This window comes from Betta splendens, chromosome 2 (genome assembly GCF_900634795.4).
Source record: "Betta splendens chromosome 2, fBetSpl5.4, whole genome shotgun sequence".
Classification (NCBI taxonomy): Eukaryota; Metazoa; Chordata; class Actinopteri; order Anabantiformes; family Osphronemidae; genus Betta; species Betta splendens.
Window position 1 is genome coordinate 16442575 of NC_040882.2, and position 17433 is coordinate 16460007.

The 17433-nt window shown below is 42.4% G+C and overlaps 4 protein-coding genes and 1 long non-coding RNA gene across 10 annotated transcripts; 1 reads left to right on the plus strand and 4 right to left on the minus strand.

The window, feature by feature from the left end:
- Positions 1–108: 108 nt before the first annotated feature.
- LOC114844789 (uncharacterized) lies at positions 109–4479 on the minus strand. Of its 3 annotated transcripts, none has more exons than XM_029132378.3 (7): positions 4240–4473; positions 3400–3521; positions 2656–2766; positions 2262–2315; positions 1902–2051; positions 1484–1606; positions 109–1150 (listed from the first exon to the last, which is right to left on the minus strand). In XM_029132378.3, the coding sequence occupies exons 1-7, from the start codon at positions 4298–4300 to the stop codon at positions 1040–1042; spliced, it is 732 nt and encodes a 243-aa protein (XP_028988211.1). In that variant the 5' UTR covers positions 4301–4473; the 3' UTR covers positions 109–1039. The 3 variants fall into 3 exon arrangements, with proteins under 3 accessions (XP_028988211.1, XP_040924288.1, XP_055359997.1); XM_041068354.2 differs by lacking the exon at positions 4240–4473 and adding an exon at positions 3786–3944; XM_055504022.1 differs by lacking the exon at positions 1902–2051 and having other exon boundaries at positions 4240–4479.
- A 1119-nt stretch (positions 4480–5598) lies between these two features.
- Positions 5599–9435, minus strand: LOC114844747 (uncharacterized). The gene is made up of 8 exons (XM_029132339.3): positions 9411–9435; positions 8809–9009; positions 8510–8631; positions 7512–7622; positions 7118–7171; positions 6760–6906; positions 6186–6308; positions 5599–5913 (listed from the first exon to the last, which is right to left on the minus strand). The coding sequence occupies exons 1-8, from the start codon at positions 9418–9420 to the stop codon at positions 5803–5805; spliced, it is 879 nt and encodes a 292-aa protein (XP_028988172.1). The 5' UTR covers positions 9421–9435; the 3' UTR covers positions 5599–5802.
- Positions 9436–9519: 84 nt separating this feature from the next.
- LOC114844792 (uncharacterized) lies at positions 9520–14038 on the plus strand. The gene is made up of 2 exons (XR_003783765.3): positions 9520–9660; positions 12941–14038. It is a non-coding gene; the product is annotated as an uncharacterized LOC114844792 (long non-coding RNA).
- LOC114844764 (uncharacterized) lies at positions 9675–13370 on the minus strand. 4 transcript variants are annotated; one of them, XM_055504010.1, is made up of 8 exons: positions 13229–13370; positions 12946–13067; positions 12200–12310; positions 12023–12076; positions 11727–11879; positions 11284–11445; positions 10777–10899; positions 9675–10559 (listed from the first exon to the last, which is right to left on the minus strand). In XM_055504010.1, the coding sequence occupies exons 1-8, from the start codon at positions 13233–13235 to the stop codon at positions 10521–10523; spliced, it is 771 nt and encodes a 256-aa protein (XP_055359985.1). In that variant the 5' UTR covers positions 13236–13370; the 3' UTR covers positions 9675–10520. The 4 variants fall into 4 exon arrangements, with proteins under 4 accessions (XP_055359985.1, XP_055359988.1, XP_028988199.1 ...); XM_055504013.1 differs by lacking the exon at positions 12200–12310; XM_029132366.3 differs by lacking the exon at positions 11727–11879.
- LOC129603341 (uncharacterized) lies at positions 13806–15921 on the minus strand. The gene is made up of 2 exons (XM_055503999.1): positions 14078–15921; positions 13806–13932 (listed from the first exon to the last, which is right to left on the minus strand). Exons 1-2 carry the CDS (start codon positions 14924–14926, stop codon positions 13927–13929), a joined length of 855 nt encoding a protein of 284 aa, XP_055359974.1. The 5' UTR covers positions 14927–15921; the 3' UTR covers positions 13806–13926.
- Between the last annotated feature and the right edge of the window lie 1512 nt (positions 15922–17433).

Below are 17433 nucleotides of genomic sequence, written 5' to 3' on the forward strand. Positions count from 1 at the left end.
TCTACTCCAGATCAGCTTCAGCTCCGGAATGTTGTTTATTCTGCTTTACTGTATTTCTACAGTACTACTATAAAAACTGATTCAGTCATTTGAAAACGTTGACATTCATCCAGCTTTAAACATCCTTTATTCAAAATACTTGTGGGTTTAAAGGTTGTTGTGCTGTGTGACCCACTTTCAAACAAGAAGCAAAACAACAAAATATAGACACTAATAGGCAAATATATACCTTTAGGTAAACAATTAACACATTAAGTAAATAACTGCAGTAATGTTTTTATTAGTTAAATTAATATTACTAATATTAATGTTAAGGCATGTGCAAATAGTCATACAGAATTACATACACCTATGCATAGATATTATTAAACATAATCACTTATTAATGGTTGCAAAATAAAATATCACAATACTATAATTAAACATTAATACTAATAATAGTAAGTTACAGCAGTACTTACAATTAGGTTAAGGAAGCCTGTGTATTGGTTCTGCTATTGTGTTTCCCACTACAAGGTTAGTAAAGCTGTAAAATAACATTGCTCACCAAAATGGTGAGACAGGTGTTGGTTGATGAACAAAGTCCCTTGTGGAAGGCAGAGTGATAAGCAATTATTAATATTGAAACTAAAACTATGTAAAAAAATGAATAAGTGATTATATTTCAAAACTATTTATGACTATTCAAAGCTAGAATTTTTATACAACATAAAATCAGTGAACATTGTTTTTTTCTGTAAAACTGACATGACACTAAACTACTTTTCTAGCTGCATCTTGTGGCCACAGTTCAGCATTCACATGCTGTGCAGACACTTGGATTTGATCCTGTGTCACATTTTAATAAAGTAGTACACACTGTGATTCAAGTTACTATATCGTTATAATATACTAGAGTGTATATTAGTGAGAATATAAAAAAATAAGCAAAGAAAATACTGACCAGTGTGAGGTCACTGGAATAAGGTTCTTTCTTAGAGCTGTAATGAAAACACTCCATCCATGTGTAACGTCAACACATGTGTTAGCAGACAGTTGCTTAGTTACAATTTTCAGCAGCAGATTTCTGTGCGACTACATATTTTCCGGCACTTGCTTGTCCATCTGTCCCCTGACCGTTGGACAGAGGAGCTTGTACAGTGATCACTGGCTGGAAGGAGCAGAAAACAAGGAACGGAAAAATGTAAGTCACACAAATGGCCCCTTTACTTTTTATACTAATTTCTAATGTGTTGATCATCTTTTTCATTCCAACCAGTCACAACAAACAAACAACCTAACCGTGGGAAGAGGCCAGAGAACCAAGAGAGAACCCACGCAGACAAGGGGGACACAGAAAGGCACCCAGCAATCGAACCCACACCCTGTAAGGCGACAGTGCTACCCACTGCACCACTGTGCTGCCTAATTGTTAAATAGTGGGTTAAATAGACCTGCTCCTTCACCACGGAGCCAGGTTCTACAGTCCACAGCGTCTACTCACCACTCTTGGAGCAGGTGTGCAGCAGTTGACCACTTTGCAGCAGTAGACAGCGAGAGTAACAGAGATGGCAAACAGAGCAACGTGGACAATGATACTCTCAGCAGAAAAGTGCATCAGGGAGTCCTGGAAGTGGAACAAAATCTGCTAAGATTTGATTTGGGTGGAATCTCCATCTCCACCTCAGCTCGTCAGTGTTGACTCCATCAGGGGACTCTATACTCCTCATGACCTGAAACCCTTTATAATCAGTGTGCTCATGTTTCTTATAAGCATATTCTGTACATAACATATAATAGGCTTTTTTCTCACATTATTATCTTAATTGCTTGTCTCTTGGTCACCTAGTAAAGCAAAAAACACAAATCATGCTCTCATTTATGGACTTATAAGTCTCATCACAAAATCCCAAATGACTCACCACGATTTGTTCACAGATTGAGTGTTTGCCCCTCTCATAGTGGTAACTGAAGCAAACACTAACTGCAGCGGCTATGTTAACAATGCTACAGATGAAGCTGACGAAGGAGCCGACACACGCCACAATCTGCATCCCAAGGCAGGCTTTCAGCTGAGACACACAGAGCAAAAACACAGGGAACCACTTTACTATATCCATCCATAGAATCCTCTGCACACAACACTGTAGATTTGTTCCACCCCACAATAACCCCTGTAATCAGTGCATATTATAATTATGTGCTTGTTGGTTGTTTTAGCATTTGTCCAGCTCCTGTTTTGACATCCCGTCATCCGTCTCCTCTCTATTCAGTGAACTCACCGTTGGCAGATGGAGGTTCTGTGCTGCTACAGCCACACTCCCAGCGATCATCACCTGTGAAAACAATAATATCCGATTTTACCTGGAACAAATACAGAGACCTGAGAACAATGTTTAGATCTCCTTTAAAAGACAAATAGTCCGATTTTCAAGTGGCTGGAGGACATGTAGTACACGGAATGCATCAATGTAAGGTTTTATGCTGCAGAGTGTCTTGACACGACTTTTGTTTTATTTTGCACTAAATAGATAAACTGAACTGAATTTCATTGAACAATTACAGCAAAAGGTGACTAGTTGGTTTGTCATAACCAAAAACAGCCACAGGATATTTACTTCCTGTCCACCGCCACATTAAAGCAGCAGGTGTTAATGCTGTGGCTGTAAAACTTACCAGCAGCGACGAAATGAGAATTGGTATCTGACGCTCGAGGTAAAAAATACGAGTGCCCAGAAGCACAGTGGCACAGATGATATTGAACAGACCGAGGCCAATCTGAGTGATCTGGAACAGAGAAAATAACATTCAGTTATGGTGCACTCTCACTCTCTGTCTTCCGTTATGCAACACACTTATGTCTGCTGCACTATCAGAACGATTTGCACAAACTGAATAAATTTGCACACAGCGTGTAAATTATGTTTATAGTTTCTGATAAAATCAACTAACTATGCGAGGTCAAACACTGCATATTCTGTAGTGGTTAGATGCTAAACTGCATCATCCTCCAGTCAACAGTTTCTTTGTGTGCTTCTGTCTTGTATCAGTTTTAGCCCGTCACTCTGTCTCTGGTTCAGGAGCTCGTTTGTCATTTAAACCCTTAGGTTCAACCTACAATTCTCCCCCCGCATGCTTTCTTTTTGGACATTGGGACAATTAGTTTTGTTCATCAGTAATGCTGGTCTAACCTTTGGAATGGTTGAAAAACTTTAAACATACTATTGTTCAACTGGACTAGACCCGTATCACACTAATAAAACAGTAAAAAACATAGGATTAAGAGGTTGGCCAACATTTTGCACCTGTTTACTTCATTTCTTTTGAAAATAAATCTTTTACAATTACTGTAAAGCTGTATGGAGTGTGACTTTATGTTCTACATGGAGATAAGGTCTCTATCAAACCCAGTCAGTTTACCCCCAGAGCTTTGGGCTCAGCCTCCAAATACTTCAGCTTCCTCTTGTCGTCTTTCCTGAAGGTGAGTGTGACCAGAGGGCTCTCCGCTGGGCTGATGTCTTCCTCCATAACTGCTGCTTCATCTGGAAGCACACAGTCTTCACATTACTACCTATATGGCATTTGTTAGCTTGTCTTGCTTTTATTTATACTTCTCCTAAATCCTATATAGTCTGCCTAATTCTCCCACCGCTGTTTGTTTAGATGCTAACACTTCAGACTAAAAGCACTACGGTGATTCAGCTGATTCAAATTCAGCTCTGACATGGATACGAATGACTTGGTTCTATGAACTCCGCCATTCAGATAAGATTCAAATTGATAAATTCCGCCCAAGACACCTTTACCTTTCTCAATTTATCTGCTCCCGCCAGCTCTATTCGGCTCCAGTTCAGTGAACGCTGCGGCGGTCTTAGGCTCCGCCCCCACAGACTCTGATTGGTTGAGAAGCATATCTCGGGCCAGTACTGATCAACAGCCCGCCCCTCCTGTGACCCTTTGTTTGTCTGTATGAGTATTCAGAGCCAGTGACCAACGGACGTTCCAAGTATTAGTAATAAAAGTAAACTGCGTTAACTCGCATTGTCGATGTTAACGAAGTGCTGCGTTAACGTGCCTAGTCCTACTTATAATATACAACGGTGAAGACAACGCGTACTGCAGACGCCTGCGCAGCGTCAGTGCGCGTCCCTGCGTCACACTGAACAACACAAGTGACTTCACTTTGCACAGACATCGTGGACTTTCAGACGCAGTTCCCTCAGTGTGAGCTCCAAACCATGAGGTCGCGTGTGTTTTTACCTGTCATGATCACAGTGTCTGATGGAACGTGCGGATTCCCCCCGTCTTGGTTCTTGATCATCTGACCCCACGCTGTAGATCGGAAGTTTTGTAATAATCTTTGGGGGGATCCGATGGATCCCAGTCCCACCCCGCTTCTGCACGTTTCCTCTTCGGCCTACAGCGACGGCGATTGGCGGAATGGTGTCGACCACAACAAGCTATTTACTAGCACAGCATATTTAATAGTGTAAAGAGCGAAACAGCGCCCCCTAAATGCCATGCGGTAAATGGCCCCGGTCAAATGAGACATCGTTCACTTTTCCTTCAATTGACGGTCCAATAAACCGTCGCTATAGTTGAGTTGCGCGATTCTTGCGATACTTACGGCAACAGTGTTGCGGACACCAACAATTGACGTGAAACTCTTACTGGCGAACAATGAAATTGATATTAGGTCTAATCCTGAATAGAACCTACTGCAAATGCAATAAGTATCACAGGACAGAATTTAGTCTGTATGTTTGTAAATACTTAATAATTATTTATATTATGAAAAATGCAATTGGCCTTTTCTTTAAAACCTGGAAATTGATAAACCTGTTCCTCAAATTAGTACACCACCATTCCTTCACATTTCAACTTAGTACTTCGTGGACAACTATCACAGCAAATATCAACTCATTTTCCTATACAGTTTTGGATTAATGAAATTAGTTCCTCAAATTAGTACATCACCTTCTCTTCAGAGTTCTACCTTGTACTTCATATACTACTACCACGAAAAGTATCAACTCATTCTACTGTATACTTATTTTACATATTAAAATGTCAAGCCATCATCCTTGCTTGACACTAAGGGTCATTGCCCTCTCCCTCTAATATGATGCAGAGTCATCCCTAAGAATAGTAGTACTTACTCAAAGTTTACAATAAAATGAGTTGATACTTTTTGTCGTAGTAGTCTATAATGTACTAAGTTGTACTTTTATGAAATGACAATCTACCAATTTAAGGAACAGGATTTATTAAAAACCAAAGTAATAAAGACGTTTAGCTTTAACTAATCATTTTTATGATCCACGATTGTTGGCTGCAGTAACAATGTTAAAACATCAGTAAAGCGTTAATTAATATAGAATAATCATAGCAATTATAAATCTGAACAAACCACTTTCGAAATGTTGCGCATTAATTTACGATTTTGTTGATTAAAACAATTAATTACAATTCAAAGCTAGAATTATTATACAACATATAATCAGTGAATATTGATCATTTCTGTAAAACTGACATAACACTAAACTTCATTTTTTTTAGCACGTACCTGCATCTTGTGGCCACAGTTCAGCATCTACATGCTGTGCAGACACTTGGATGTGATCCTGTATCACATTTTAATAAAGTAGTACACACTGATTCAAGTTAACATTACAGAGTAAGAATATTAAAAAAAAAACAGCAAAGAAAATACTGAGCAGTAGTCAAAGCGTGAGATCGCTGGATGTAAGGTCCTTTCTTTGAGCTGTAATGAAAACACTTCATCCATGTTTAACTTCTACACGTGCGTTAGCAGACAGTTGCTTAGTTACAATTTTCAGCAGCAGATTTCTGTGCGACTACATATTTTCCGGCACTTGCTTGTCCATCTGTCCCCTGACTGTTGGACAGAGGAGCTTGTACAGTGATCACCGGCTGGAAGGAGCAGAAAACAAGAAACGGACAAATGTAAGTCACACAAATGGCCCCTGTACGATCTGAAGATATAATCTCTTCATCACTCTCTTAATATTAATTTGTCTGAGGTCTAATGTTTTGATCTGTAATCATCTGTATCATTCCAACCACTGCTGGGCTTTCTCCACTTGAAGAATTTAACAGTCCTTACTTATTTCATTGGGTAGTGTTAAATAAACATTCTCCTTCACCAGGTTCTTCAGGTTCTACAGTCCACAGCGTCTACTCACCATTCTTGGAGCTCCTGTGCAGCAGTTGATCACTTTGCAGCAGTAGACAGAGAGAGTAACAGAGATGGCAAACAGAGCAACGTGGACAATGATACTCTCAGCAGAAAAGTGCATCAGCGAGTCCTGGAAGTGGAACAAAATCTGCTAAGAGTAGATTTGGGTGGAATGAAGAAACAAACCCTGTCCTTCAGCTTTCGCTATGCTCATTAGAATCTCCCTCTCCTCCTCAGCTCCTCTCATAGCTTCTCATTTGGGTCACCAGTCTACTGCTCCTCTCACTTCTACATCACTCCTTCACTAGCACCAGTGTTGACACCTTCGGGGGAATCTATACTCCTCATGACCTGAAAACCCTTATAATCGGTGAGCTCATGTTTCTTATAAGAAATATTCTATACATACATTAGGCCTTTCTTTCAATCCATTATCCTAACTGCTTGTTTGCTGATCACCGGGTAAAGCAACACACAGACAACACATGCTCTCATTTATGCACAAGTCTCGTCACAAAATCGCTCCCCAGAGTTTATTCCAACTCTAAAACATGGAAATATTGTTCACAGTTATGACTTACCATGATTTGTTTGCAGATTGACGGGCCATGTCTGTAATAGTAATAGGGGCAGAAAGTGCCGGCAAGGGATATGTTAACAATGCTACAGATGAAGCTGACGAAGGAGCCGACACACGCCACAATCTGCATCCCAAGGCAGGCTTTCAGCTGAGACACACAGGGCAAAAACACAGGGAACCACTTTTACTATATCCATCCATAGAATCCTCTGCACACAACACTGTAGATTTGTTCCACCCCACAACAACCCCTGTAATCAGTGCATATTATAATTATGTGCTTGTTGGTTGTTTTAGCATTTGTCCAGCTCCTGTTTTGACATCCTGTCATCCGTCTCCTCTCTATACAGTGAACTCACCGTTGGCAGATGGAGGTTCTGTGCTGCTACAGCCACACTCCCAGCGATCATCACCTGTGAACACAATAATATCACATTTTACCTGGAACAAATACAGAGACCTGAGAACAATGTTTAGATCTCCTTTAAAAGACAAATAGTCCGATTTTCAAGTGGCTGGAGGACATGTAGTACACGGAATGCACCAATGTAAGGTTTTATGCTGCAGAGTGTCTTGACACGACTTTTGTTTTATTTTGCACTAAATAGATAAACTGAACTGAATTTCATTGAACAATTACAGCAAAAGGTGACTAGTTGGTTTGTCATAACCAAAAACAGCCACAGGATATTTACTTCCTGTCCACCGCCACATTAAAGCAGCAGGTGTTAATGCTGTGGCTGTAAAACTTACCAGCAGCGACGAAATGAGAATTGGTATCTGATGCTCGAGATCAAAAATCTCAGTGGCCAGAAGCACAGTGGCACAAATGATATTGAACAGACTGAGGCCAATCTGAGTGATCTGGAACAGAGTAAATCACAAGCAGTTATGTCCGCTGCACTATCGCAACGATTTGCACAAACTGAATAAATTTGCATGCCGCATGTAAGTTATGTTTATAGTTTCTGCTAAAATCTTGCAACTAACTATGCAAGGTCTTTTGTAAATCTGCAAATTATTCTATACATAGCAGTGCAATTTATATAATATATCCATAGTACTTCATTATATATTAGGTGATAGCAGTTCATATGTACATTATGTCAATAATAATCTTATATTTATTGTAAACATTGTATTTTCTGCACTGGTTAGATGCTAAACTGCACTTCTTTGCCCTGTATTTGTACTAATTTAAATCTATCCTAATCTAAACAGTTCTCTGCCTTTCCCAGTTAAATTGGCATCATGTTCCAGTCGACAGGCAACATTGTAGATGAGCTTGCTAAACTTTACTGGGTGTGGTAGGCCCAAATTTCACTTCCTACCTTCGACCCCTCAGTTCCCTCATGTGCTTCTGTCTTGTATCAGTTTTAGCCCGTCACTCTGTCTCTGGTTCAGGAGCTCGTTTTGTCATTTAAACCCTTAGGTTCAACCTACAATTCTCCCCCCGCATGCTTACTTTTTGGACATTGGGACAATTAGTTTTGTTCATCAGTAATGCTGGTCTAACCTTTGGAATGGTTGAAAAACTTTAAACAGACTATAGCTCAACTGGACTAGATCCATATCACACTAATAAAACAGTGAAAAACATAGGATTAAGAGGGGGGCCAACATTTTGCACCTGTTTACTTCATTTCTTTTGAAATTAAATCTTTTACAATTACTGAAAACTGTATGGAGTGTGACTTTATGTTCTATATGGAGATAAGGACTCATGTCTCTATCAAACCCAGTCAGTTTACCCCCAGAGCTTTGGGCTCAGCCTCCAAATACTTCAGCTTCCTCTTGTCGTCTTTCCTGAAGGTGAGTGTGACCAGAGGGCTCTCCGCTGGGCTGATGTCTTCCTCCATAACTGCTGCTTCATCTGGAAGCACACAGTCTTCACATTACTACCTATACAACGGTAAAGAGAACGCGTCCTGCAGACGCCTGCGCACCACCAGTGTGCGTCCCTGCGTCAAACTGTCACTTTGCACAGACATCATGGAGTCACAGTTCCCTCAGTGTGAGCTCCAAACTATAAGGTCGCGTGTGTTTTTACCTGTCATGATCACAGCGTCTGGTGGAACGTGCGGATTCCTCCCGTCTTGGTTCTTGATCAGCTGACCCCACGCTGTAGATCGGAAGTTTTGTAATAACTTTTGGTGGATCTGCAGGATATGAGTCCCGCCCCGCTTCTGCACGTTTCCTCTTCGGCCTACAGCGACGGCGATTGGCGGAATAGTGTCCGAAAGCATTAGATCTTTGTCGACCAAACAAAGCTATTTATTAGCGCAAAATATATAATCCTGTAAAGAGCTAAACAGCGCCCCCTAAATGCCATGGGGATAATTTCAGTACAACACTGTGTTTGGTATTGCACTGAGATGATCCCCATGAGAAAACAGGTAGAAGGAAACGTCCCTTGGTGAAACAAAATAAAAATTAACCAAAAGCGACGCGTCTCTGTCAAGCCTTGATTAGTCAGGAGTCAGCCAATCAAATCATGGCACGGCATTAACGTCACACTTAGACTTAATTTTCATAGAATTATCAAAATAAAGTTCAACAAAAAGGATTAGCATTTTAGTAAAAGCTAGTTAATTAACCCCTGACATTAAAACGACACAATGTAATACCAAACCTACAGGTGTATTCATTTACTTAGGAGCATTCTGTCATCTTGAGCTGCTAGCTGCTAGCTGCTAGCGCTAAACTTCAGTGGCTACTTGCTGCCTCATTCAGCATCAGGGGTGGAGATTTCCCTCCACTTGTGGAGCACACGTGGACAGGACAGACTTAATATCCGCGCACTGTTGTTGGTGAAGAATTACAGGCCAACGGGGAAACTGTGACCTGATTATTGACGGCCTCACCAACACGGCGGACAGAACGTCCTCCCTCGTGATGGCGGGTGAGTGAGATGTGCATCCACTTGCTTCTCGGCAGCTTCTCTGTCGACAGAGTGACTGTTTTGGTGCTTGTTGTGCTTTTTAGCTGCACGCGTGAGTTGAGTTTAGATGATGGAATCAGATAAGCACAGAGAAGTGCGGGTGTAGAAGCAGATGGGTGATGTTACAATACTTATAAAATAAAGGGGGTTGCTTGTTTTGGCTCTGGCCGGTGCATAGAGATGCTGAGTGTTCATTTACTTTTGGTTTATTAATTACATTAATAATTATGGTCATTTTTAATATGTTATTTTGTCGTGTTTTTGTTGCTGACATTGCAGTTAAGCTTTTTGGTGCCACTGAATAGCATAACTGGTAGCTGTCAGATTTTGCATTTAAGACAGACATAAAGAACCCAATGAACAAATGAAACAAAGTTATTAAAATTATTAGTTTATGGTAGAATAATGTTTGTTTTATAATATATAAAAATAGAATAATATTCTGTCATACATACTTGTATTGACAGTAACTTCAGCTGTTTATCAATCATCTCTTAATTGATTAGAACAGACTATGAATATGTGTCATGCAACATGAAAGTTATATCAAAGACATTTGATCTAAAGCTGCATCTAATAGAAGAAGAAGAAAGCTTTTGTTTTTCATCATTACATCTGTTACAATGTCACAATGAAATCGGTCCTCTGCATGTAACCCAACCCCTGGGGGAGCACTGGGCTGCCACGCAACATGCAACTGCCATGAACATCATTAGAAGTGGCACAGTTCAAGTTACACAAATGTCTAATAATATTAGAAAATATTGATCAGTGCCAGTAACACTGCACCATTTCTGTGTGGCTTGTGTCCCACTGTCTCCTCACTGTTGTGTTGGGGAAGCTTGTACAGTGATCACCGGCTAACAGAGACACAAATAAAGAACAAAACAGATTTAAGCTGTAGAATGAGATATAGAAACTTTGGGATCTTTATTTCTGTGAGCTGAACGGTAACTATCTTTATTATTACCCTCATTAACACACTGTACCATTGTATGTGATTGATTTAAATTATAACTAAATTATTCTGTTCCTTGATTATGGAGCCAGGATCTACAGTCCACAGCATCTACTCACCATTTTTGGAGCTGGAGCACAGCAGTTGACCACTTTGCAGCAGTAGACAGCCAGAGTGACAGAGATGGCAAACAGAGCAACCTGGACAAGGGCACTCTCAGCATAAAATTGCAGGTGGACTTTCTGAAAGTGGAACAAAACCTGCTTAGATTAGATTTGTATTAACGAAGACACTGAAGAAAAGGAGCAGCTAAAAGTCTGCTTGCTCTGCTTCTGTCAGCTGCCACCTCCTCACATCACATTTTGGTACTTGTCAGACCTTCTACATCACTTCTTCATCAGCACCAATGTTTACTCGTTATCAGGTGCATCTATACTCCTCATGGCCTGAAATCCCTTATATTCTGTGAGCTATGACATCACAATGGAGTGCCAGATTTAAAATGACATTTTAAACGTATAGTGAATCTGTAACATTTTATTCCACCACATACTGTGAGACACTTAATATTTGTCTAGTATAAAGTCTAAATCATGGAAACCAAAGATGAAACAAAAAACACTCACCCTCACTTCATAGCACAAATCGTCACCATTAAATGTGTCATTATAAGGATGATAATTCCGCCAACAGGAATAGGTCTCCACCTCCATTTTAATCAGAGCACAGACCATGTTGACAATGGAGGCACCACATGCCACAATCTGCATCCCAAGACAGGCTTTGAGCTGAGATGGTCAGAGAAAAACAAAGGGGGGGTGACACATACTGTAAACCGTATGCACCCACCACCAAACTATCCGCTTCAGTTTCCAATATGCTCATCACAATCTGGCTCCAGCTCATCCTGTCACAGCTTCTTATTTGGTTCAGTAGTCTACTGTCACACCTTCTATATCACTAAATCTGTAACATTTTATTCCACCACATAACTACACTGAGGTTTATATCTGTCTAATCTAAGTCTAAATCGTGAAAATCTTACAAAGATGAAACAAAAACCACGCACCCTCAACTGATTGCAGAAATCTTCACTATCAACTGTGTCATTATAGTGATTCCAACAGGAATAGGTCTCGACCTCCATTTTAATCTCAGCAATGAACATGTTGACAATGGAGGCAATGCATGCCACAATCTGCATCCCAAGACAGGCTTTCAGCTGAGATGGACAGAGAAAAACAAGGGGGGTTGGTGGTAGACACATGCATCCCAGCATCATGCTCATCCGTTTCTTATGGCTATGTTGGTGTATAGTTCTGTGCTATACACTATGTTCGGACGCCAGGTTGACAGTGAACTCACCGTTGGCAGATGGAGGTTCAGTGCCACTACAGCCACACTCCCAGCGATCACCACCTGTGAAGACAATGGCACATTTTTATCTACATATCTAAGAAGAACAGTCTTTCAGGGAGCGGGTCTCCAGCAAACCAGGTGTTAATGTTGTGGCTGTAAAACTTCACATTCCTGTTAACTCACGAGCAGCGATGAAACGAAGAATGGGATCTGATGCTCTAGATGAGTAATACCTTTGGCCAGGAACACACTTGCGCAGATGATGTTATACAGACTGAGGCCCATCTGAGTGATCTGGAACACGGTACGTTAAGTGAAGTAGTGGAGTTTATGTTACATACAATAATATACATACATTTTATATTGACCTGCACCTGACCTGAACTTGAACATTAACAATGATTCACAACTAGATTCTAAACGGGTCTCTTCTAGACTTGATGGTTTGAGGGAGGGTGTTGTGTGCGGGCTCTGCATCAGATTGGGCCTGATGTCAGGATGCAAGAACCCTCCTCTGAACACTACACCACTGTTAAAGGTGGTCGTGGGAGCATAATGTTGTGGGGATGTGCTGCTGCTTCAGATCGATGAGACCTATAACTACACAATAAATCTAGAAAATAATGTCATTATGTATTTGAGGACATCTGCTTCAAGTCTAGCAACACAATGACCGAAGGCATAAAGTACCTCTAGGACTTGTGGCATTCTATTATCACTGATGTCAGCACTGTTGAGAATCTTTGGCAGAGGCTGACCACATGTTAAAGCCACTGAGGTTCAGATGGCTTAAGGTCCCTCTACAATCATTTTCTAACCCAGCAGACGACTACTTTGGCAATTGTATCATTTATTCTGTACTTGTTTTAATTCAGAATATCAGTTTATTTTTAATGCATTTTGATTCATTTCTATCACACACAGTTTACCCCCAGAGCTTTGGGCTCAGCCTCCAGATACTTCTGTTTCCTGGTGTCGTTTCTCTGGAAGCTGAGTGTCACCAGAGGACTCTGAGCTGGGCTGATGTCTTCCTCCACAACGGCCGCTTCGTCTGGAAACACACACTCTCTTTATTTCGTACAACACACAGCGGGGAAGACGACGCGCTCTGCAGACGCTTGCGCAACATCTGGATTCCAGCACCGTGCGCAAACATCGCGCGTTTCCAGCAGGAGTTTCCTCAGCTCCAAACTGTAAGACGGGCCCTCTTACCAGCCATGATCACAGTATGCGCTGGAACGCGTCTTCCTGTTCTTTTGTCTCTTTTCTGTCAATCGACCGCAGGCTGCGGATCCGAAGTTTTGCAACAGCTTGGTGGACGACCCGAGTCCCGCCCCGCTATTTCACCGCAACGTGACTTTCGTGATCACGAAAAACACAAAGGCCTTTTATTGGTAGAATCCGGATCTCCAAAGAGTTCCCAAACAGTGCTTCAAGCACAGGGAACGTTTGACACTAAACCTAGATCCAGATGTTACAGCTATGATGAGTGTGAGACAGGAGCTGTTCGAACCTGGATAAGCACAAATGTGCAGTTTTACATCCTGTAGTGCTTAGTTCTGTTGTTGTTTTAAGGCAGTGTTTTATACTACATTTGCTTCAATCATTTCTATCAGTAACATATTTGAAATAAAACCATATTTGAAAAAAAAAGCATATACAGGTTTTGAGTAAGTGTATATTTGAGTTATTTTCCAAAATTAGAAATGTGATTAATGGCATAGATTTAAAGTTATGCGTTTTCAATGTGTAGCCTGTAAAGCTTTGATTGTTATTACTGAAGGATTAGCACACACTTGCGTAACAAGCAGCTCCAGATGACAGTTGCTCATTTCGTAGAGGAAGTGGCTGAAACTGAGATTTATTCCTCCTTTGTGTCACTAATGCCATGTAGTTCTCTTTCTCCCTTTTCACATCTACAATACACAGAAAAATAAATAAATAAATAAATAAATAAATAAATAAATACATACATACATACATACATACATACATACATACATACATACATACATACATACATACATACATACATACATACATACATACATACATACATACATATACCACTCTTTTCTCTTCCTCCGCGGTTGGTCTCATCCACTTTCCAAGCTCGGGTCCTCTACCAGAGGCCAGGGAGCTTGAGGGTTCTGCGCAGTATCCTTGCTGTTCCCAGGACTGCACTTTTCTGGACTGAGATGTTGGATGTTTTTCAGGGATCTGTTGTAGCCACTCCTCCAGTTTGGGGGTCACTGCCCCCAGTGCTCCGATCACCACAGGCACAACTGTGGCCTTCACCTTCCAAGCCTTCTCCAGTTCTTCTCTGAGCCCTTGGTATTTCTCTAGTTTCTCATGTTCCTTTTTCCTGATGTTGCCATTGCTTGGTATTGCCACATCCACCACCACGGCTTTCCTCTGCTCTTTGTCCACCACCACAATGTCTGGTTGGTTCACAATTACCATTCTGTCTGTCTGTATCTGGAAGTCCCACAGGATCTTGGCTCGCTCGTTCTCTACCACCTTGGGAGGTGTTTCCCACTTTGACCTTGGGGTTTCCAGTCCATACTCTGCGCAGATGTTCCTGTATACTATGTCCTTCAGCCCGGCCCTTTCAAGCCATTGGTAGGATTTGTTGAGATCAGCCACTTCAGTTATGTTCCGGTGATACATCCGGTGTAAGGGCTTGTCCTCCCATGATGGTCCCTCTTCCAGCATTTCATCCTCTGTTCTCCACTGCCTGAGACATTTACTCAGCACGTCATCTGTCAGGGCCTTATCCATGATGTACTTATGGATCTTGGATGTTTTATCCTGAATAGTGGCTCTTACGCTCACTAGTCCTCGGCCTCCTTTCTTGCGGCTAGCGTACAGTCTCAGGTTGCTGGATTTGGGGTGGAACCCTCCATGCATGGTGAGGAGCTTTCGTGTCTTAACATCTGTGGTCTGTATCTCTTCCTTTGGCCACCTTATTATTCCCGCAGGGTATCTGATCACTGGCAGGGCGTAGCTGTTTATTGCCTGGGATTTGTTCTAGCCATTGAGCTGGCTTAGGACTTGCCTTACTCGTTGGAGGTATTTGGCTGTTGCCGCATTCCTTGTTGCCTGTTCAAGGTTGCCGTTTGCCTGTGGTATTCCAAGGTACTTGTAACTGTCCTCAATGTCTGCTATTGTTCTTTCTGGTAGTGAGACCCCTTCTGTGTGGATTACCTTGCCTCTCTTTGTCACCATCCTCCCACATTTCTCGAGTCCGAATGACATCCCAATGTCCGAGCTGTAGATCCTGGTGGTGTGGATCAGTGAGCCGATGTCTCGCTCATTCTTAGCGTACAGCTTAATGTCATCCATGTAGAGGAGGTGACTTATGGTGGCCCCGTTCCGGAGTCGGTATCCATAGCCAGCCTTGTTTATTATTTGGCTGAGGGGGTTCAGACCTATGCAGAACAGCAGTGGGGACAGTGCATCTCCTTGGTATATGCCACATTTGATGGATACTTGGGCAAGTGGCTTCCCATTTGCTTCATGGGTGGTTCTCCACAACCTCATCGAGTTTGCAATGAAGGCCCTTAGAGTTTTCTTGATGTTGTACAGCTCCAAGCATTCAGTGATTCATGTGTGTGGCATTGAGTCATAGGCTTTCTTGTAGTCGATCCAGGCTGTGCACAGGTTGGTGTGTCACATTCTGCAGTCTTGGGCGACGGTTCTGTCAACCAGGAGTTGGTGTTTGGCTCCTCTGGTATCCTTACCAATGCCCTTTTGTGCTTCGCTAATGTATTGACCCATGTGCCCACTTATCTTAGCCGCGATGATGCCTGACATGAGCTTCCATGTTGTGGAGAGACAGGTTATTGGCCGGTAGTTGGATGGGACTGTACCCTTTGAGGGATCCTTCATTATCAGGATCATTCGCCCTTCGGTTAGCCATTCAGGGTGAGTCCCATCCCTTAGCAGCTGGTTCATTTGTGCTGCCAGGCGCTCATGGATTGCAGTGAGCTTCTTTAGCCAGTAGGCGTGGATCATGTCAGGGCCATGTGCTATCCAGTTTTTCATACCTGAGACTCTATGTTGGATGTCTGCCACTGTGATAGTCACTGGATTCTGTTCAGGGAGGTTGCTGTGGTCTTCCCTCAGATCCACCAGCCACTGTGCATCACTGTTGTGTGACGCCTCTCTTTCCCATACACCTTTCCAGTACTGTTCAGTTTCCAGCCTTGGTAGGTCTGCTCTGCTGTTATTACCCTGCCATTGAGAGTACACTTTTGCAGGTTGTGTTGCGAACAGCCGGTTTATTCGTCTGGCTTCGTTATCTCTGGTGTATCTCTTTCGGCGGCTGGCCAAGGCTTGTAGCCTTTGTTTGGCAGTTTCGAGTGCTTCAGGTATAGGCATCTGGCTGTACCTCTTGGGCATCGGTCTTTTCATTGCACCTCTCTGGGCCTCTGTTATTAGGCTCTCTTCCCTCTGAGTTGCCTTGATTTTTGCCTCCAACCTTCGTTTCGGGGTTTCCTGTTCAATCTCGCCATGATCTTATCTTTCAGGTCAGTCGCTGCCTCGCTCAGCGTTTCTGTGCTCATTGGGGCTTCGTACCCAATTTCCGGTTGGGGAGATGGTGAAAGCTCCCCTCTGAGCTGGCGTCCTGGCTCTCCCTTGCCGTAGCATTTGTGTTGTATCTCGTCAATCTCAAGTTGTGATAGCAGTTGCCGTTTGTGGATGTTGGAACACTGAGCTACTAGTTGCTTCGCCATCAGCCTTGAATGTGGGTTTCTCTGTTCCCATTCGCTGCACATTCTTTGTAACCCCTTTGTAACCCCTCTGACTAGGGTTACTTGAGTAGTAGCATTCCAACAGAGCCTTATTCTCGCATCTTAGCCATCATTCTTATTCATCCATTTCTATACGACTGCCTAGTTTTCCAATGCCCAGCACAACCCTGGTGTTCACCTTGCTTTAATGTTGTAATTCCATGTGTATGTGACTAAGATCATGGCTTGTGTCAATAATTCTGTAGCACCATGAGAGTAGGTGGTGTGGGTTTGTAAATGACCTCACAGTGCTGCGATGGTGGTGGTTCTGGTGGCCATGGACTTTTTCACACAATGGTTGGAGGTGTAAGTGATTTCCGATCAGAATGACGCAACTGCAGCCCAGCGGTTGGCGGATGAGATGTGGTCCCGGTTTGGGGTCCGTGATAAGCTGCACAGTGAGCAGGGGCAGTACTTTGAAAGTCAACCTTTTGAGGAGGTGTGTAAACAGTTCACAGTAAAAAAAACAAGAACCATGTCTCTCCACCCGCAAAGCGATGGGTTAGTTGAGTGTTTTAACTGTCACCTGGCTATACTCACCTTGCCATCCTAACTAGTCCAGGCAAGAAAGACTGGGACAATAGACATGAACAGTGGTCCAGAGCTGGACTACTTCTGGAA